Below are 20,981 nucleotides of genomic sequence, written 5' to 3'. Positions count from 1 at the left end.
AGTAGGATGTCTGCTTTTCCATATTAACTTGTAGTTTTCTGTCTCATTTTTCTCTCTGCTACTTTATGAAAGGTGTGGATTTTGTATCACTACCCATCAAGCTTTGTTACAAATGCGGTGCAGCTCCTTTTATGTTCATATCTGTAAAAGCACATTTCCTCTAATTTTAAGATTAGTGTGTGAAGTCTCTGTGCTTATGCTTTAGAGTAGATGGCCATTGATTTGTAAATAGTATGAATCTTCAGGACTGTATTATTTCTTCATCTGTTAAAATCTAATAAAGCTCAACTCATAGGTATCGTGAATTGTATAAACATCCACTGCTTCCAAATCAATGTTCCCTTTAGTAAATCTAAATGAAATCTTAGTAAGCATGCAGTAGGAATAGAAATAAAATTCATATAAGTATTGATCCTTAATAATCATCCCTACAATAAACTTTTGGACTGGTGCCATTGCACATGTGCTAATAATCTTTTATCTTCTGCTTGCATTCAGCTAGACTTGTATAGGGAAAGATGATTTGTCAACACAAAAAAAGTCTCAGAATTGCAAATGGATGGGAGTAGCAGGGACCATCAGCACCATCATCCCACCTGGGTACCAAAGTACCCAGGTCACTTAAGACAATCATTCTAAAGATGGTGGCATCAAACATATTGAATTGATCCTTTTCTCTCATGTAGTTTATGAAAGAGCTATGTCTAAGAACTTCTGCAGTTTTGAGGCTTTATGAATCAGTTGGATTACAGTAAAACAATTCCAAACAGCAGGATGCTTCAACTGATCCTGCCCAATGCCACACTTTCAATGGCAAAAGGAAAGGCTGTTTAGGTAAATGAGGGCTGCCCAATTTCTGCAGTCCCTTCCCCTCAAACTGCTGCAGTTCCACAGCTCTGGGAGTAAGGACACTGAAACACATTCTCCTGCCCCATACTTTTACAATACAGTTTTATACCTATTGTTTTTTTGTCTTACTGCTTATTAAGCTTGCTCATACTGTCTGCTTCCACTGATGCCTGTGGCTGCAGGACACAGAAGTTTGCTACCTGCTAGGTAAAAACATTCTTTATTTTGACAGCTAACAGTTTCCAAAATGCATTACCCAAGTTAGGTTTTATGAACTGTCTGGCCTAGTATAGCTACTGGAGGGCTTCAATTGATAAATTGTAAGGGAGCAGAAAAAATCCTTTTCTTCTACAGATACTAATGAGGCAAAAGAAAACCTAGATATTTTCCTTCATGCAGATTTCCTTATTAAGTTTGCTACCTGCTAGGTAAAAACATTCTTTATTTTGACAGCTAACAGTTTCCAAAATGCATTACCGAAGTTAGGTTTTATGAACTGTCTGGCCTAGTATAGCTACTGGAGGGCTTCAATTGATAAATTGTAAGGGAGCAGAAAAAATCCTTTTCTTCTACAGATACTAATGAGGCAAAAAAACCTAGATATTTTCCTTCATGCAGTTTTCCTTATTTAAAAAGCTATGATTGGTCTCATTACAGCTTTTTGTTTATGCTAAGCCTGTACTCAACCACTTAACTTCTTTAGAAGACACAGACTTGTAAATTTCGTGTAATAAAAGTGCAACCAATTCATTCAAGGTCAAAAGGAGTTTTGTGACCATTCATCTACCTTCCTACCCTTTCTTAAATAATTTTAGAAAATAGATCTGCTCTCTCTGCTCTGTTAAAAATTAGATAGCCTCACCTCCTTATGGGTAAGTTTCCACAGAAATTTGCTCGCTTTCCTGACTATGTATTTTCATGGGACCAAAGGTGCTGTGTACTGACTATAAAGTTCTATGTTCATTTTAAAATTTTGGTTTTAAAGCGGTTTTCACCCCTTTTTTTTCCTATGCAAAATTCTTTTTTGAGTGTGAGAACAGTCTAATAATTAATCCAGATGCTCCTTTGTCTGTAAAGGGTAGTCCATGAGTATATTAACACCAACTATTTCCTCTTGCGCATTCCACTACCTGAACTAACTGCACAGGAGAAAAACACTCCCAGATGGCCAGACTTATACACTTACATGTGATATCGCTGTGCAGATATTGCATATTTTTACTGTTTTCTTCAGAAACCATCATCAAGACGTCACAACATAGGATACATCCCACACTTACTATTAGGCAGTATAGGTTAGGAAAATGAGTTTGTGCCTAAAGCCAGACTGGATGAGTTATTGCTAATAAAGCCTAACTGTCAGGGTTATACTGCATTGTCTTAAATGGCTCAAAAAGAGCTGCCTGCAGATAAGCACCAGAGTATGATGTGGACAAAGTCTACAGAAAGTTTAACATTAAAAAAACCCTCAGTGTGCTGTTATGCACACGGGATGCACTGATCTGTTGGCGGTTGCAAGATGCTGCTGAAGAGATGATGGTGTTTTCAAAGAGCTTTTCAGAGAAAGAAAGCGCCTTTTCCGAGGTTTCAACACGTGCATTGCCGTGCGCCGTGCCCAGCCTGCTGCTGGAGCGAAGAATGAAGCAGAAAGGTACATTGCTGCCAGGACGGGGGGCTCTACCTTCGGGTCCGCATCTCTCGCCCAAGACATCAAGAGCAAAAGAAGAGCCTTCTCAAAGCAACCGAGCTACGGAAAAGGGGCTTGTCCATATATCCGACTTTGAAGGTCTCAAACGGGTATCGCTCCCTTGCCAGGACTTGCTCCACCGGAGTTAACCTGGAAACCGTGACTCGAGGCTGACGGGTTTATTTTTTCTTGAAGCCAACGTTTACTTTGAGTTTAATCTCCCACGCACACCCCGCTCCCGGGCCCGCCGCGGGGCAGCCGCTGCCTTGGCTCGGGTCGCCCCTGCCCCGCGGGCTCCCGGCCGGCGGGGAGGGCCGGGCCGGGCCGGGCAGGGCAGCGCAGGATGGGCCGGGCGGGCAGGGCTGGGGCGGGGGGCCCGGCGCGGCCCGGGAAGGCGCTGCCCTTCGCTCCGCGGGAGAGGGCCGGGCTTCCCCAGTTCAAACAAGTCCTCGCCCCGCTCCCGCGGCGGCGGGTTTGGTGCGACACCGTCCTGACATGTTGTAACTGGTTTCCACACCCACCGCGCCTGAGAGCGACGGGAAGTACCTGCGATGAGCGCTGCGCCGCCGTGACTCGCCGCCGCCGCGCTCGCAGCACCCGGGTCCAGCCGCCCCGCCGCTCCGGAGGCGAGACCCCAACGCGGGGCACCGGCGCAGTAAGTGGGTCTCCCTTCAGCCTCCCCGGGAAGGGACGGGACAGGGGCAGGGCAGGGCAGTCCCCCGTCCCGCCAACATCCCGCTCGGCGCCGCGGCGCGTTTGAAGGGGGCCGGGCACGGCGGGCGGCCCGCGGGAGCGCCCCCGCCGCTCCCCGCCGCGCTCCCTGCCGGGGCCGCGGGCGCCACACGCGCGGCGCCGTCCAGCGGAGCGCCCGCTGCCTTGTTTCGCCTGGAAAGTTAACTTTCTGGTTGAACTAACGAAACACCCCCCCAAAAAAATAAAAAAAAAACCGGCCGAACGGCCTCAAAACGAGCAGAAAAACAAACGAGAAAATAAGGAAAGCGGCAGGAGCGCTTGCGGTGTTGTTTTTCACTTGGATTTGATGCCCTTTGTATTCACAGAAAATGTAATTTCATTAATAATTAAATAATTGCCTGTCACTGCTTAATGTAAGGTAATTATTATTTATTCTTGATACAATTCTTTAATAGAAAGGTTGGTGGAAGGCAGGTGTCATAAAACGCCTGTTTGTTCTCTTAGAGGTTGGTCATGCCAGGCCCTGAAGCCGTGGGGAGGCTCCTTGGCCGAGCCGTGGGCCCAAGGTGCCCAGGTGGATGCCCTTAAAACCATACCTGAGAATATGCAACAGCTCACAACAAGCTGTTCTTGAGGTGTAAATTTCCTGGCAAGGCTGAGACTTTATGCAGAAACTGTCAAAGTAATCACATTTCCATTGGAAAAGCGATAAGGACATCCTGAGGAAAGCACCATGGCCAGGCCCATGCCAAGGACCGGCTGTGCAAGCCTGAGGTTAGAGCTGCTCCGTAAAGTTGCTGAATGGGAAATTTTTCAATTCCTGTGAATATTAGTGTGGCAGGGAAGCTCCTTGTCTCTAGTGCTAGTCTGGAACCCCTGTAGAATGTTGCATGATTTTCTTTAGTGGACATTTGTCATCTGCTGTATTTGTGAAGTCTGTGATAGTCTCCAAATGTTTCTATATAAAGGCATAGTCACTTCTTTCTCATAGAAAAAGGTCTTTTCTTGCTGGGTTCCTGGTAATGGTGCTAGAAAGGTCTGAGCATGTTAATAGAAGGACAAGACGATCACATGAATACAGGATTCAGAATTTGTGTTCTTTAGCAGAAGATCCAGTTTTAGCAGCTCCATTTGGGTTTAAATTCAATTAAAGGCCATTAATAGCACTTACTGAAAAAGTTTTAAGTGACTGATCCTTTTGTTCAAGTAGAGAAGATGGCTGATATGCTGGGCTGGGATTAACAGGCAAGGTTGTTTCTCAGAGGATGAACGACAACTTTCCTGGTGCTGGTAGAATTTGTGATCATGTACATAAAGTGTGATAAAGATCTGTAAGCCTCAAGAAATGGGCCTCATTCTGCACAACCTTGCCAATGTAATTGTTGACCTGAGGAGGACCTTTGAAGAATCAAGTTTATTATGTGGAAATCACAATACATGGGTGAAGAAGACATCAAAAAGTTATTAAGAATTTTGTCCAAACCTCTACTGTTTTATACAGAATTATATGGTTTCACAGGTTCAGTTTCTGCACAGTAGCTTTTACCTTCTCAGGAGAAAAATACCTGTGTAAAGACATCTAGAGCTTTTTGTTAAGTATACCTGAAGCCACTGTTTTAATTTGGGAGTTCTCCTTTGTTTCATATGAATGTATTTCATGCTGATGTCCTTAATTTCAAAAACCAGGATTAAAATTTTTTCATTTGTCTCAAGTGTTCTGTGATTTATTTCCATGCTGGCAAATTTTACATTTACTTTCTTAAATTAATGTGCACTGCTTTAAGCTTCTTTTTTAAACAGCACTTGTTAATCAAACATCAACTTCAAAGATGTTCACCGTAAAATGACTGTTCTTGTTTGGAAGATGTTGCACTAGAAGTCTCACCTTTTCAAGGTTACTTATACTCTGCTTTCAGCATAAGTCTGAGCATAAGTTGCTGTATTTGACATATTCAACACTTAATTAATTCATTATGTTCAATGAAAAGTCAAGCAATTTACTATACTATTGTGAAAAACAAATGAAAGAACCAAACCAAATAAAAGAAATGCATGTGAGGCAGAACACACATGTAATAATTTTTTTTACTTTTTATTTGTTCATAACATTCAATATTTGATATTGCACAATGTTACCTATTAAGTATAGTCCTATTCCCTTAAGTTATTTTCAGAGGACAGTATGAGAAGAAGAAAAAATCAATTCAGGCAGGCTTTTGAAATAAACACATCTTTCACAACTGTATATATGCAGTCAGTGAAAAAGTTTGTTTTAGAAGTATCCCATTCCAAAGTAGTGAGATTTTAGGAATATCTTTCATTTGCCTTTGTAAAATCATATTTATTCTTACATGTCGTAATATTACTGACTTTTAAGACTGACTGTGTTGCTGCAGTGACTAGAGAATGATTTGTCCTGGAGGGCCCTAAAAGAGGGGTGTGTTGGAATCTCAATGAAGTCACCTCTATTACTGTTCAGACTCTTGAGGGCAACTCAGCTGAGTACCTGCATTTTATACTCTTGGTTGTTCTTCATTCTGTATCTAAAATGTCTTGAAAACCAGACGTTTGGGCCTGTCCTGATGTGAGTGTTTTAGTTTTACACTATGTTAAGGGCTTAATCTTTGAATCCGTCTTGCCTGTACTGTGTGCTTAGTTCTTCGTCAGCTTCCACCACGGGCTGTCTCTGCATCTGTGAGGAGGGAAATGGTATCACTCCTGTTTTATAACATTTCATTTCTTCTTGGGAGAGCAGTGTAGAATGAAGCCCTGAGTAGCTGTCAGAGGAATACATGTAGTTCTTAGTTTGGGGCAGAGCAGTCAGATCCCTTTCGCGTTCTGCTTTCCAGTTCACCACAAAGAGCTACTCTTGAAGCAGCAAGGAACACTCCTTTCCCTCAGGCTCGAAAGCAATCCTATCTGGGAAGATCTGCCCTGCTACTTGGCTGAGAGACAGGATTCAAATGGAATTATTCCATATGACATGCTGATGCCAGCTTCAGATCTGAATTTTTATTTCTTGGTCTTTTTTTAACCTCACTCTTCCCAAGTTTCTTATAAATCTTGGTTTAATTGAACATTTAATTGGTTTTTGAACTATCATTAGATATGCAGATTTTTATTTTCATTCCTTTAGGTTAATATAGGTAATTTACATTTCCTTTCGGGAAGATTTAAACTGTTCCCAACAGACAGTAGGAAGCAATTGCATTGTTTGCAGAAATATCTAGGTCTTGATGGGAAGAGGGAATTAAGTTACATTCATATGCCAGTAAATGAAATCAGAACTCCATAGAACTATTTGCTATTATAGTGCTATAATATTAATTAAGCTGGTAGGGAAACCCAGTGTTAACTTTCAACCTATCAAGCTTTTTCTAATAATTCTGCCTTCATTGCAGGTTCTTTGTAATTCCGCAGTCTTTCTCTTAAGCTTCATGCCCTAGCCCTGGAAGATGTGCTACCATCTTTCTGTTTTTACATGGCTATGCTGACGCTGCTGCTGTGAAACACCTTCCCCCCTTTTTTTTGGTGGGTTACTGAGGGTTGCAGAAATGTGAAGGAAGAAACATTGGGTATTTGTTCTCTCTCTTTCTTAAATCTCCAGTATGCAACACAAAGCAACTATCTCAGACCTTGCTAAATGAAATCAAAAAGTATAAGAATGAATTTATAAAACATCAACAGTAAACAACTTGTTATTAATGTTTTGAAAAAAAAAAAAAGAGATTAAAGCAGCCGCTCCTTTTGGCAGAAGGAATAAGCAGGGTGGAAACTAGACATCAAATTGCTGATTCAGAGTTTGATCCCAGATGTGGGAGGATAAATCTTTCTGGAGTTCCTCATAACTCACTGAAATGAGGTAGGCTGGTCCTGCTTGGGAGCAACAAATGGATTAGATCAGCATGGGAGAACAGGTAGATAAGGAGGAGGACCTGAATGACTGTGGTTTCAAAGAAGCCAAAGAAAAGAGATGCATTGCAGAGACAGTAATGTATGAAAAAGTAGGAAATTTAATTGGTTTCTGAAGCGTTTCTTTGGACATTACTCAGTCAGTTGTTGCAAAGTGAGTTTTGAAACACAACCTGTGACAGTGTGTTGGAACATGCATTGGGTATGTATTGGTGTTACTGGTATGGATGTTTGGTGTACTATGAGCTCTGACACAGCTTGTAATATCAACTTCCTAAAATCACTGAACTATGTGTTTAGTTTACTTTATGTAAAAGCTCTTTATCTCTCAAATATAATATTATCCATCTATCTATCTATTTATCTATCTATCTATCTATCTATCTATCTCCTTAATATTTATCTATCTCTTTAATATTTAATTTTTGGCAACAGTAGTCCCTGAGCCTTTTAAAAATATTTTTAAATTCTTGGAAAATGCTAGAAAAACTTAGAGCAACTTTATCAGAAGAGTATTTTAGTTAATAACTGTGTGCATGTCATAGTTATCTAGAAGTATTTTCATTGTTTTCTTACTTATTTTCTCTTTGCAGATACATTTCATCTGCTCATGAATGGACTTTTAAAAGACTTCATACAAAATACATGTAAAAATGGAAACTTCATCTTTGCTGTCATCCTTACATGATGAATGCAGATCAGACAACTATATTGAACCTCATTACAAGGAATGGTACCGAATAGCTATTGATGCTCTGATTGAAGGAGGTTTAGAAGCCTACAAAGAATTTCTTTCCAAAGAGAGATGCTCAGAGTTCCTAGCAGATGAGGAGATTGATTATATTTTGAACAATGTTCACAAACTTCCCCAAAACACAATTTATTCCTCTAACCATGCCATTGATGACACCTCTTCATCAGGAACCTACTGGCCCATTGAATCAGATGTGGAGGCTCCAAATCTTGACTTAGGTTGGCCCTATCTGATGCCTGGAATTTCTGGTGGCACAAATATTGATCTGCTTTTTCATCCACCACGAGCACAGCCTTACACCATTAAGGAAACTGTTCGGAAGATGATACGAGACGCAAGAAAGGTAAACATGAAAAATAATACTGGGGAAAAGGTGGCAATAATAACAATCTAGTTGGTATTTTATTACATGGGTTTTGTAAATTTTATTTCTGTGCTGGCAGGAAAAATTATCTGGTTGCTCACAATTCAGTAGGAGAGGTTTTCCCAGGCTGAGATCAGTCCTTTGGTGTCACATGCACCAGTGTTGTTAACCTTAATTCAGAGGGACCAAGGGTTAATTGGAGGGATTAATTAGCACTGCCATTATAATGAATAATTACCATTTTACTGTAATGCTGACCAGTGCATGAGAAGTTTGTAGATAATCAGCACACATTTTCTTTGACCTCAGTTGAATGTGCATTGGTACAATTCTGTGTAACTTCAGGATTTATACTAATGTTTCTGTCTTGCATCAGTGGCAACATGCATTGGTTTGGCATGGCAGACAGTTATAAGAAAACACCTCGGTGTTCATCTGACTCACATACCTTGAGAGTCTGTTTTTTGTGATTTTGGCATGTTCTTGCAGAAATCAAACTCTGAATGAAAAAAACCAAACTAGACTAAGCAACAGGGAAATAGATCTTACTTGTGTATCTTGCCTTCATTTCTGATTAATGACTAGAAAATTTGGACATTTTCCAAAATGTACCTGTCTCCACTTAGAAGCACTTGTATCTTTGAGTTTCTGGCTTACACCTTAGAGACAGAATGTTGCATGTACAAACCACTATTGCTCTCAGTGTGTCAGCTTAAAACTTTTAAGTTTTAAATTTTTAAAACAATGTCAGTTAAAAAAATCAGAAAAAGTATTAGCATGCAGATCTGTTTGACATGGGTATATAATACCTCTTTAAAAGCTATGACAAACATTCAGAAGTATTTCTGGCAAGTATGTCACACTCTCAAATTTCCCCCGTGAAATACAATTGTGTTTTGCGTGACTCTATGAACTTTAAATTGGTAGACTGGGCTCTATCTCACAAACATCTGTAAACACTTCAGTGGCTGAAATATGTGTGTAAATGTGTGCAACAGAAACGGACTGGGCAGGGCAGGGAAGGACTGCATCTTTTTACAATGTCTCTGCCATATTTAGATAAAGCATATAATTTGTTGCCATAATAGACTTATCACTAGGCCTTTTATCTTACAGTTTATAATTTAGAATGACTGTATGTGCAGGGAAGAGTTCATTGATTCTCTCCCTCTTTGTCCCTTTCTGAGTGAGATTTAATGTTTTCTGTTTTGTTATGTAGTGAGACCTGACTGTAAACTGCCCAAAATATTCTTGTCAACTGCAGTTCCTGACCTACCAATGTATCCACTGTAAGGGAAACAACTAAAACACTGTTAACTCTGTTGAGAAGACTAGTTCAGTTTTGTTACAAGTCTTGAAATGCTATGAAGTTAGGCCATTCCCCCTTAGTTTCTTCTTCAATGCAACTGTAGAAAAAAATTAGGTGTGCTTCTTGCTGTGCTTTGGAAAGAGGTTGAATACATTGTGCTCCTTGGTGTGCTTACGTTGCTTCCACTTTATAAAGAGGATGTTTTATGCGTCTCACTGTCAAATCTGACAGCTGAAAAATTTGTTTAGTTCATCAGCACAACCTCAACATCAACAACCATAACACTTTTGATACAGTGATATAGACTGGTTGCTTCAGGGACCAGCAATTAAATCTAAGAGACATAGTGTTGTTCAACCTCTTTTGTCTGCAGATGCAGAGAAAAGTTTAAAATATTTCTGAGTAAGGTAAAGTATTTAAATCATGCTTAACAGTAGGTAATCCCTTTGTAAACAGCCTAGTGCACTTCTCCTAAGCAACTTAAAAATGTAGTTATATTAAACAGGTTTCTTTGTTATGTGGTAGTGGAAATGTATAGTCTTGAGACTATTCAAAGGCGAGAGGATAATGTTGCACAAGAAAAACAGAAACCTGTGAAGAATAAATCAAGAATCATATTCAGCTAACAGAGGTCTAAGCAAAATCTCTGAGAATTTCAGCAAACTTCTGTGTGAAAATAAACAGGCTGTTGGAGGTGGGCATGTTCATATCACTTAAATTCAAGCACCAAGCCTGATTGTCTGAGTTCAGGCATTGATTTCCCTGGGCTGCCTGACAGCTCAGTGTAGTAGGAAACCAGCTCCTACAAGGTCAAGGCAGAGAATATTTCTGCACTGATTCACTCCATGAAGGAACCCATTTGATGTGTATTTAAATGTATAAACTATCCCAAAAATTCATGAAGGAGACTCAGCCACTTGAAACATAGATGCTTTTGAATATTGGGATATATATAAGGATAAGATGACATTATTAGTGGACTTATTCTTGACCTCTTTCATGCTTGATGCATCACAGTGTCACTCCTTAAAATGATTATTATGTATGTTAATTTTGACCTTAAGAAGATGTTGTAAACAACATTAAGCAACTTGCTTGCTGACTGATTTTTTCCTGACTAAAGAAAATCATTTGTAAGCCCATGCTACACCAGAATAAAACCAGTGACTATAGAGAAGTGTTGTAATAAAGTCTTGAATACGCAAGCAGCATAAAAATAGACATCACCTTCATTGTAAAATACAGGTGATATAATAGTGGAATTCTTACAGAAAAGTGTCAGTACTGTTAGATCCTAGAGAAATGAGCTAACCATTTTAAGGAGATGAATCCATGCTTGTGATATATGTTTCTGAAGGTTTGTTAGAGCAGGGAAGCTGTATTGTGCACAGCATGGCATTACATTGTCACCTACATACTACAGCACTTCTGTGGGAGAGATGTGATGTTAGCAGAGTGCCTTAGGTAAAACCAAGATGTCAACAAGATGGGCTTACAGTTGGTGTAACTAGACCTCATCTCTAAATGATACAGCTTGCCAGCCACCCTCCTCTGTCAACATAACCTGTGTTCACACAAGGAGGCTGTTTGGCGTGACTGTGTCAACTGGGGAGACACGAGTCTTTTTCACATGTTGATATAAGCATGTGAGGAAAAGCACTGCAAGGTCTGTCTGACCTTAATGATGGAGACTTTTGTAAACAAGCTGGTAGCCTTATTTCTCTTATGTTTTGGAGGCTTCTACCTTTAATCACTGGCAGGTTTCCGGCTTCTCTGAGGCTCGAGGTGCTCCTACAGCCTGACTCATCATGGCTGGGCTGTCTGAACAGCAACTGATAATGTTTAGCAGTTTTTACTGAGAAGATTATTCATCTGGGAAATGATATCAAGATTATTACTCACCTGTGCCAGGTTGTAGTGGGTTGATGCTGGTTAACATGAAACTTCCTTCTTTTAATACTCTGTAACTCAAAGATTTCAATAATGAAGTGTTCTCACCCTCTGTGACTTTTCCTGAGGGTTGCCTTAAAACCATCAGTTATGAGCTTGTGCATGTGTGCAAGAAATCTCTTGTACTATTTTCTCAGGTGTGATTGACAGGGTGAGGCAAGAGGGAAGGGATAGGACAGGGCACCAAAGGGACCTTCTGGCAGTGTGTTTTTCTCTTTTACAGCAACTAGATTCCTCTGTCGACCATGGATTTCGTTCCTACCCAGTTTTAGAGAGAAGGCACATTCAGACTAATATCCAAATAAGGATCTGCTCTTCCTGGAGAGGATTAAAATATGTTTTCTAAAGAACTATGTTGCTTAGACAACCGAAGGGTTACTGGTTTGTACACATGCCAGAAGACACTTAAAGACTTTCCTGACGTACTTTTGGGATTTATGATGGAATGTATGAGGTAGCACATTATTCAAAAAAAAATGCAATACTTTTCACTGACTTTATTTTATTCAAATATACTAGCAGTCATAAGCCTGGGTTCATGAAGTCAGTGATATTTGTAAGAATATTTTTAAAAATATCATTGCACAGAAGCTTAAATAAAAATTAGAATGGTTAGTGTATTGCAATTTTGGAAGATAAAAAAGGCAGTTGTTTTTGCTGAAATACTCATGATTGGGGTTTCTCATGATGAGAAAACTTGCAAAACTTGGGCCCTTGGGAAAGAATTACGTTATGTACTGTGAATCAGTGTAACTTGTTATTAGTCTTGCTGGACACTGTAGGTAAGCGCTTGGTCACAAAGGTGTTCCTTTGAATTCTCGTGAGAGAGAGTTATGTACAAAATCTAATGCCTTGCATTGTTTTCTATAGCAGTGGACCTCGTCAAATAAAAACAGTTGATTCGTTTTACAAATATATATAAAAAGGAAAATATTTTCTTTTCCTTTTGTTTTTTTTTTATTTTGTTGTGTATTGTTTCAAGCAAGAGTGAAAGGTTTGTATTACAGAAAAAAATGATTCACTATTAACTCATTATTATTTGCTATTTGTTATTATTAATTATTGTTCATTCTTCACTGTTATATACTGTTAATCTCATTTGGTCATGTGTATAATACAATAATAATAGTCTAGTACTGGCTGCAGTCTAGTATGAAAGAAAATCAAATTCTTACATGCTAATATGAAGAGTAATGTTTCTGTACAGGAGAAAACTTGTAGAATATGGATGTGTTGAGCAATCTTTTATTTGTCTTTCACCGGTACTCTTTGCCAACTATTTTAAATATAATTTGAACACAGACTGGAACAATGATAATGAATAGTGCTTGTGGCAGTGCTTGTCTTAGCTCACTAATTGCATCGGTTGAAGCAGATGAGAGAGGGGCTGCACCTTTTAGATGCAAAAACCAGAGCAATCTGCTGAATACAGGGAGAAAGAATAGATAAATATAGTAGTTGTCGCGCTCAGACATTTTCTTTTTTATTTTTAAAGTGTTAGATAATCAGCAGATACCATTTTTTAAGGTGAGAGTAATACACAGAAATACTCAATTTCTGGCTGAAAACATGTAAGGCAGCATTTTCCCTGCCAAGATATTTTGCTCCACAAGGATTTCAGCAGGTGCCTTTTGGTTCAGCTGCTCTGCTGAAGGGTGAATTCATCATTAACTTCCTCTCAAAGTCTCTTAAAAGACTTCCTGATGGTTGAAAACCAGCATGGCAGTCATGTGTATGGTTTCCAGGTGAAACATAATTTTTAGTTTGTGATAGATGTATTTCAGAAAGTGAGATTGTGTCCCATTTTTTCTAATTGCACAGAGTACATGCCATGCATTGGAAGAGGACTGGTCTTGCTCCTGTTGCTACTGTGTGACCCAGTATCAATTTTTTGTCATCACAAAGTAGCACTGCTCACAATAAGTAACTATTTCAGGCACTGTGTCTGCCTGGATTTGCCTTTGGAGTCTTCACACTGTTTTACTGCCTGTCCCCCTCTCTCCCTGCTGTCCTGCTCCCCCCATGTAAGGGCAGTCCCGGAGCAGTCACAGCAGCGCGCTCCCAGTGCAGGCAGAGAGGACTGCCATCGATGGGGCACATCTGCTGGCAATTTTGTAATCTGGAAAACCTGGGACTTTGGTGAAATCCAATTCTTACGTGCTCTGAACATGAAACTCACAATTTTTCTTGATATTGCTCCTGTTACTTGGGGAGGATACAAAAGTGAAGAGCAAGCAGAGTGCAGAGCCTGGGGAGTGGGAATTTTTGAGAATGTAATTTTTAATTTGTTGTAGTAGTTTTGTATTCACAGGTTTCTATCTTTGCAAGGCTTATAACATCTTCAATACTTGTATTAAAAGATGTAATTAAATAATTTATAGGTATTGCCATTTTTATGTCAGAACTGTGCTAATGTGTTATCAAAATACCACACCTCCATGATGAATTTAAAAATAGAATAAGGAAGATTAAAGGCTAGATATTGCAGGCAGCTGCATTTTTTTATTAATGTTTGTCTCATTCACATACATATGAGAAGTAAGCATGCACATATGCTTTGTAGCAATTCCTTTCATTAAAAGATTTCCTGTCATTGACATAAATCTCTGTCAGTCAAGACAAAAGCGCCATTAAGAAGTCATTTACGCTTTTTGCACATTCAGTAGATTAAAGCGTTCTTTATCATATTCAACAATAACTTGTACTACATTATGCTGAAGCAGTTACAGATCAAAATACACTATAAATACCTAACTGTTCATTTAAAATAATTTTGCCCAGCAGAATGCTTCTTTCAGTGCCCAGACTAGTGTATTTGAGTTTTGTCTCTCTCCTTTTCTTGCTTGTCCAAAAAAATACTGATTATGTTGAAATGCTGTTTTTGTTCTTATGAATTCCTCTCCTGAAGAGATCTCCGTTTTTCTGGTTTTTTTTTTTTTCAGCCAGGAAACAATCTTGCCTGAAGAACTATAGCTCTAATCACATTCATAAATCCATAAGCCTTTTTTCATCTTTTGCAGTTTTAGCATAACTTTTGAGCTCATGATAGCTTTCCAGCACAGCCAGTGATGCTCTGAGTGGGACATATTTAGGGTAATTTTAAACTTTGAACTTGTAATGTATCAGAATTTGGAAAGTAAAATATTATATTATCTGTGGTAGAATTTTAAATGAGCATAGCTTTGTGTGCAGATACCTGCAGCCCTGAAACAGTATTTGTGTAACACAGTGTGATAGAATCTACATAGAAAGTGGAGAAGTGCTGACCAAAAAAGTTCAAAATTTCCTATTCTTGTGTTCGGAAAGAGTGGGATTGCCAGTGAGTTACATGTATTAAGTTTCCTCATATATCAGATTTAAGTAGAAGTAGCTACTTCTTTTGTAACTTCAGAGCAACTTGCTTAATGCTGCATTATTTTTCTTGAGGAGTACTGCAAGTATTCCAGCACAGATGGTAGACGAGACAAAGTACACTTTAATATTTACCTCTCTGAAAGTAGTGCAGACCTTGCCCTAGATAGCTGTGTAGTCATGCCTTCCATTTTAGCCTGTTGATTAATGTATCTATACCCATTTTCTGTATCTATAACAATTTTCTAATAAAGATGCAATAAAATTGCAAGAGAAGCTAAAGTCCACATTTTCAGAAATGTTGTCAATGTGCCTGAGACCTCAGAGTGCTTTTGCTCTCTAAAACCCTAGTGTAATTTACCTTTGGAAGGAAGGCAGCATTGGCATCACAGCCATAATAGGGTGTAACTGGTGCTGAGCTTGCTGCTTTACCATAGGATCTGCAGACATCCATAAAATGACTCACCTCAATAGAGCTATCCAAAATAAATAATTGCAAGATCTGGCTATTGCTTGCTTGATCAACAGTTAATAATTTTTCAGTATACAATCCACTGATCAGTAGGCCAGCTGAATTTATAGTAGTTTTATTTACATTATAAATACAGAATTATAAGCAATCAAACTATCTATCTCTGCTTTCCTTGCCCTTGTCATCTTTTCCCATATCTTAGGTGTTTGTTTTCTGTAGCAGTGAATGTTATTATGTTTCACTGTGTGTCTGTATATCCTACACTTTACTGCTGTCCTAGTCTACCTGATTGGTGCCAGCCAGTACAGACATACCACTACTATAATATAAACAGTAGATTCAGAATTTGTATGCTCTCCTTTATCCTTAGTCAGCAAAGAGCATAACCAAAGTGTGTGTGGTTCTGTAAATGAGACTACTGAGCATTAAATTAATATAAATCATGGGGTTTTTTTTAAACAAACAGCTATAAACCAAAAGTGTGAGAATATTATACATTAACAAACAGTACTCAGAGCAAGTAGGGGCCATTTTTTATTTTCTTGCCTCTGTGGTTTTAGGTTTTGACAAAAATTACTGTTGTACATTTGTAATTGTGCAGACTAATTTCTGATGAACATCAGTACTTCCCTGATAAAAGTTGCAAAACTGTAGCTGTGTAATGCTTACTTTTCAAATATATTTGTAAAAGCATGAAGCATTTCTTAGCTTCAGATAAGAGGGGTGTGACGTATGCAGGGTGTTCTCATACCTTATCTGGAAGCGGGTTATCTTAACCAGCTCTGTCTCTTGGTCTGGAGTGCTTGTGCTGACTGCCCAGATCTATGGTGGGAGGGAACAGAACAGATTCCTCAAAAACAGGGTCCATGGTGACCCCTGCTTTCCCCAGAAAGGAGTGAGGGCATGTATCTGCCTTCAGAAAGCTTCTTGGTGCATCTTTTATCCAGGGATTTTTGCTAGCTGCAGCACCAGATCTCCTCAGGCCTTTTCACTTCTGCCAGTGATCCTGCTGTCAGAGACGAAGCTGAGTGATAGGATAATATGAGAAGTTATGCACCATATCTCTTAGAGATGAAAAGAAAACTTTGAGATCTGCATCATCCCCTAGCAATCAGGCTTGAACAGTAGCACAGGATTGTGTGTTCAGGTAGCCAAATAGGTGTGCCTTCAGTTCAAACAGCAGATACAACATCTCTGCCCTATTTTCATTCTGTTTCCTGGAGCTGCAGGCACTCATTGCTAGGAAGGCTGCACTTCAGCTCAATAAATTCCCTTTATAGCTTAAGCACTAGGTGAAGCCATAAGACATCACCTTTGAATTCAGGTGAATCTGAGTGGCATCAGCCCACAGAAGGCATTGTAGTTAGTGAGGCTTTTGATGCTTGATAAGGAAGAAATAATACAGAAGATGAGATGAAATAACCAGCACAGAAGAAAATTATGATTCTCAGTGGGACCTTTCTCAAGAAATGCCCATTTAGGGACTCAGCTCTTCTTGAGCTGTGCAGAACTGCCTGTTAGTGAGCTGTGCCTTCTGATTAGAGACATCCGAGACAGCAAACAGAAGTTACAGTGTCAAACCAGCAGCATTGATTTATTTCAAATGCCAGAGAGATGCTGCTTGTCAAAGCAGCTAGGTCTCCATCCAGCATGAAAGAGCACAGTATAATATCAGAAGCTGTCTGCTGTTCTGATAATTTCCTGTCACTGACTAATGGTGGATTAGCACAGGCATGCAGTAATTGCCTGAAAAGTCACTCTTAAGGGCGTGGGTTTTTTTTAAATAACAGACAGGCCTGTGTGGCTGCACAGAATGTGTTTGATAGAGATCAGTAACCTTTGTTTGCTGAGGACGGGCCTAAAAATACAGCCATCTACAAGTCCAACTTTTACAGCAGTATGTACTCTAACAAGTCTACAGACATTTGTTTTAAAACATAACAAAAACTATGTTATTTTGCTCAATGGATATACTTTTGAAATGAAAAGACTAAGCATAGATATGAAACTGGGAACTATGACTGATTCTTCTATTTGTTTGTTTATTTTCTATCACCCTATTTCATGTTTTAGCATAACATGAGCACCAGTAATATCACTGTATTTTCTAATGGATTTTATGATGCATAAAATAATTGCAGTAATATCATCATGTATTCTGTTAATGACTTCTAGATTAATGAATATCAGTAAGCCACTTGTGCCAGAAATCTCATTAGTCAGAGGATTTGATTTCTTATGCATAAGTTTAATGACGACAGTTCAGTCCAGATCTGAAGTGCCATATGATATTGCAATCACCCATTACAGGATTTCTGTCCCAAGTAAAGGCCCTGTTCTTCATCTTGGAGTTAGAAGAGTTAAACAGTGTTTTTGCTATGAGTTCTTAGAGCTCAGGAAGCTCTTTCTGTGTGCATGCCAGAGCCTTTCAAAGCCAGAGCTCCAGGTGCTTTTTGGAGAAAGGAGAGCAAAGGAAGGAAAAGATGTGCTGCTGTTCTTGGGTGTTGGGTAAGAGGCGTGTCAGAGGAGCAGAGATCCTGCCAGTCCTTCCCATTGATTCTTTTTAGCAATCAGTGCAGCAACTAAACACTGTTTTCGATGTTCTGAGGGACCATAACACTCTGGAGCCTGCACCCAGGGTGAAAATGCTGCCAGCTTGAGGTTACTGCAGTCTTAGAACATCATGTGGAAGGAGACAGCTTAGGACATGCACAGATGCACCAATGTTTGAATCAGCTGGGCTCCACTCTGTGGTGGTGAGCACTGATCAGAAATAGCTTCCTGAGATTCTGTATCAAAGGGGTGGGAGTAAGGCACAAAAACTGTGCATACTGAAGTGATCATCCTTACATACCTGGCAGGAAACCATCATACATTTCTGGTCATAGCCCCTCTTTCGTTTCCCTCCCTCTTTGGCCCCCTCTCCAGCTCTGTCCCTTGGACATCCCTACCTCCTCTGTCCTTCCTCCTTTCACTGTGCACCTCAGACAGAGGTGAACACTTGCTGCCTGCTCTAGACACTTGTGGCATCTTTCTGGAAAGCAATTCCAGGTGAGACATCTGGAAACAATATCTGCCTCTTAGGTCAGTAAAGACATGTGTCTGCCCTGGAGGGTGCCAGTCAGCATACAGAACTTGCTGTGTGGTGTTTGTGTCAGTTCCCTGTCCTCTGTCACTACCTGTAAGAACTTGTAAAGCACCAACATGATGCTAGAAACACAGCACTGCTTTTGAGTTGCTAATCCAATCAATTTTATTGCCAGATTTCTGATTTTTATTATAAATTGCATCTCTGATATTAAGTATTAGGAAGGTATATTTTCTGAACAGGACTATCTTACTGAAGTTTTTGGCAAAAATTACAAAGTTTAGAGATTGAACAATTGTGTATCAGAAATTACAGTAGGCTATTTAATTACAACTGTGACTTGTATACAAAATTGCTTTTCATCTCATTTTATCAAACAGTACATCTAATAAAATTTTACAAGAATTTTTTGGGGAATATTTAGTAAAGGGAAGAGAGACAAAAAAATAATATCTGCTCAATGAAGACACTTTTTTTTCAGCAAGCAAAATTAGATCTGTAATTCTGGGAGGATTTAAATACTGTAATTTGTGTACATGAGAGGTTCTATTAGTTTGACATGCATATGTTTGCAGGATTGATGCCTAGGGATATGGCCATATATCATTAAGGATCTGATTTTGAAGGTTCAATTAATTTATTTCTCTTAAATCATGCCACAGTACATTTGTAGTCCAAAATGAGCTACATCGTCAGGTGATTGCATCCACTGTGAGCACCTAAAAAAAGAATAACGTGTCCAAGCAGACTGCTGCAATTCTTTTATTCTAAATAAAAACTGTGTTGAATGACTGAATATCTGAAAGCCAAGCAAAGCCATGAAGCCAGTGGAATGTTTTGCTTTCCCCAGGTGCTATTCCATCCCTTTACTGACCCCTGCATTCAGGCCCAGCTGCCACAGAAGTGGGGCGGGTGCACATATTAATGTTATAGAAGATAGGCTGGTCCTTCAGAAGGAATACAAGAGTGAGAATTTATCATGTTGATACATTAAGAGCAAGAACAGGTTTTGCCAATATAGAATGTCTGTCAAAGAACATTTTATTCTGTAGTTTCCTGTAAATAGCATCAACCAAAATGATTAAGTCCTCTGCTAGCAAACCTTAACAGTTTATATGGGGAATACAGGCTTTATTCTGCCACATTACACGTTTACTGAGCTCAGTTACACTGCAAGGAAAATTCCATGGAAAAGTTTCTCAATTTGTACTCTTAAGTACAAGTTAAGGCTTTAAAAATGATTGCAAAATGTATTGCAAAAAGCACACGTGCACTTTTCCATGTATGCTGGTATGCAAGCAACAAAAACAAAATAAAAATGAGTAAGAAGCGAACTTCTGGAATTTAATTATTGTGGTAGAACTGTCCAAAATACTTTATGGATTTTGTTTTTTAAATGCTCCATATTCTTAAATTAAAACAAAACAGTTACCTCGAGAAATGGACAATTATGACATGTTGATACAGAATGGTGTGTACACAGGTAGGTCTACCTATTTTGATTTTTCTTAGTGGTGTTTAAAAAATTCTAGGGGTCAGAATTTCATAGTCTGCTAAATTCTGTGCAGAGACCTTGCTCATACTGTCTGAGGAGGTTATTTGCTAAATTTAATTATACAAAGTAGTCTTTTGAGTAAAAGAATACTAAAATAAAAGAAGTAAACAGTTTAATGTGTTGGTGTTTAAAAAATTCTAGGGGTCAGAATTTCATAGTCTGCTAAATTCTGTGCAGAGACCTTGCTCATACTGTCTGAGGAGGTTATTTGCTAAATTTAATTATACAAAGTAGTCTTTTGAGTAAAAGAATACTAAAATAAAAGAAGTAAACAGTTTAATGTGTTGGTGTTTAAAAAATTCTAGGGGTCAGAATTTCATAGTCTGCTAAATTCTGTGCAGAGACCTTGCTCATACTGTCTGAGGAGGTTATTTGCTAAATTTAATTATACAAAGTAGTCCTTTGAGTAAAAGACTACTGAAGTAAAAGAAGAAAACAGTTTAATGTGTTACTGTCTAGTTCATAACCCAGCCATCTATTTTAAGGTACACTGCACATAACAAAAACAGAGATAATTTGAAGAGAGAAAATATCTAATTTTTGAAATATGTAATAACAGTTTTTTAATGCAGGCACTGAAGTTAAAGTTTAGCACTAAAGCTAAATACTCTATCTGAAAGCCTCATTAGAAGATAATCCTTGTCAGACTTTTTTCCATAGAACACAATTAGGTTGAAAATACCACAAAAAGCTAGGTGTTTAAAGATTTGGGGGGATTTCCAGTTAAGCACATTCCAGGAGCATAGTTATAGTTACCTGTTGTGGAAATATGATACTGAATGAAAAGCTGTGGCATTTTAATTCCTAATGCAGAAATCTTTCTGACCTGTTTTAAAGAAGTAACAATGGCATTGCTGGCTGCTTTTCATTTCACACTGATGTTCATACAGACATTCCAGTCTTAGAAATTCAAATGGAACTTAGTCAGAGCTGCTTTTTCTCATACAGTGTGTGTGGGGATTCATAATATATATAGTGCATGCAAAAAGAAACAGAC

At 39.0% G+C, this 20,981-nt stretch overlaps 1 protein-coding gene across 1 annotated transcript in view; it reads left to right on the top strand.

Moving 5' to 3' along the window:
• Positions 1–1,796: 1,796 nt before the first annotated feature.
• FAM83B (family with sequence similarity 83 member B) overlaps positions 1,797–20,981 on the top strand; it is a 55,544-nt gene continuing 36,359 nt past the window's right edge. The window contains exons 1-2 of the mRNA XM_039729961.1: positions 1,797–3,191; positions 7,735–8,238. Coding sequence (XP_039585895.1) covers positions 7,795–8,238 — 444 coding nt within the window. The 5' untranslated portion in view covers positions 1,797–3,191; positions 7,735–7,794. The remainder of the gene's footprint in view (positions 3,192–7,734; positions 8,239–20,981) is intronic.

Source organism: Passer montanus, unplaced genomic scaffold (assembly GCF_014805655.1).
Source record: "Passer montanus isolate IOZ18808 unplaced genomic scaffold, ASM1480565v1 scaffold11, whole genome shotgun sequence".
Lineage (NCBI taxonomy): Eukaryota > Metazoa > Chordata > Aves > Passeriformes > Passeridae > Passer > Passer montanus.
Note: the sequence above shows the minus strand (reverse complement) of the source record. Positions and strands in the feature narration are given on the sequence as shown.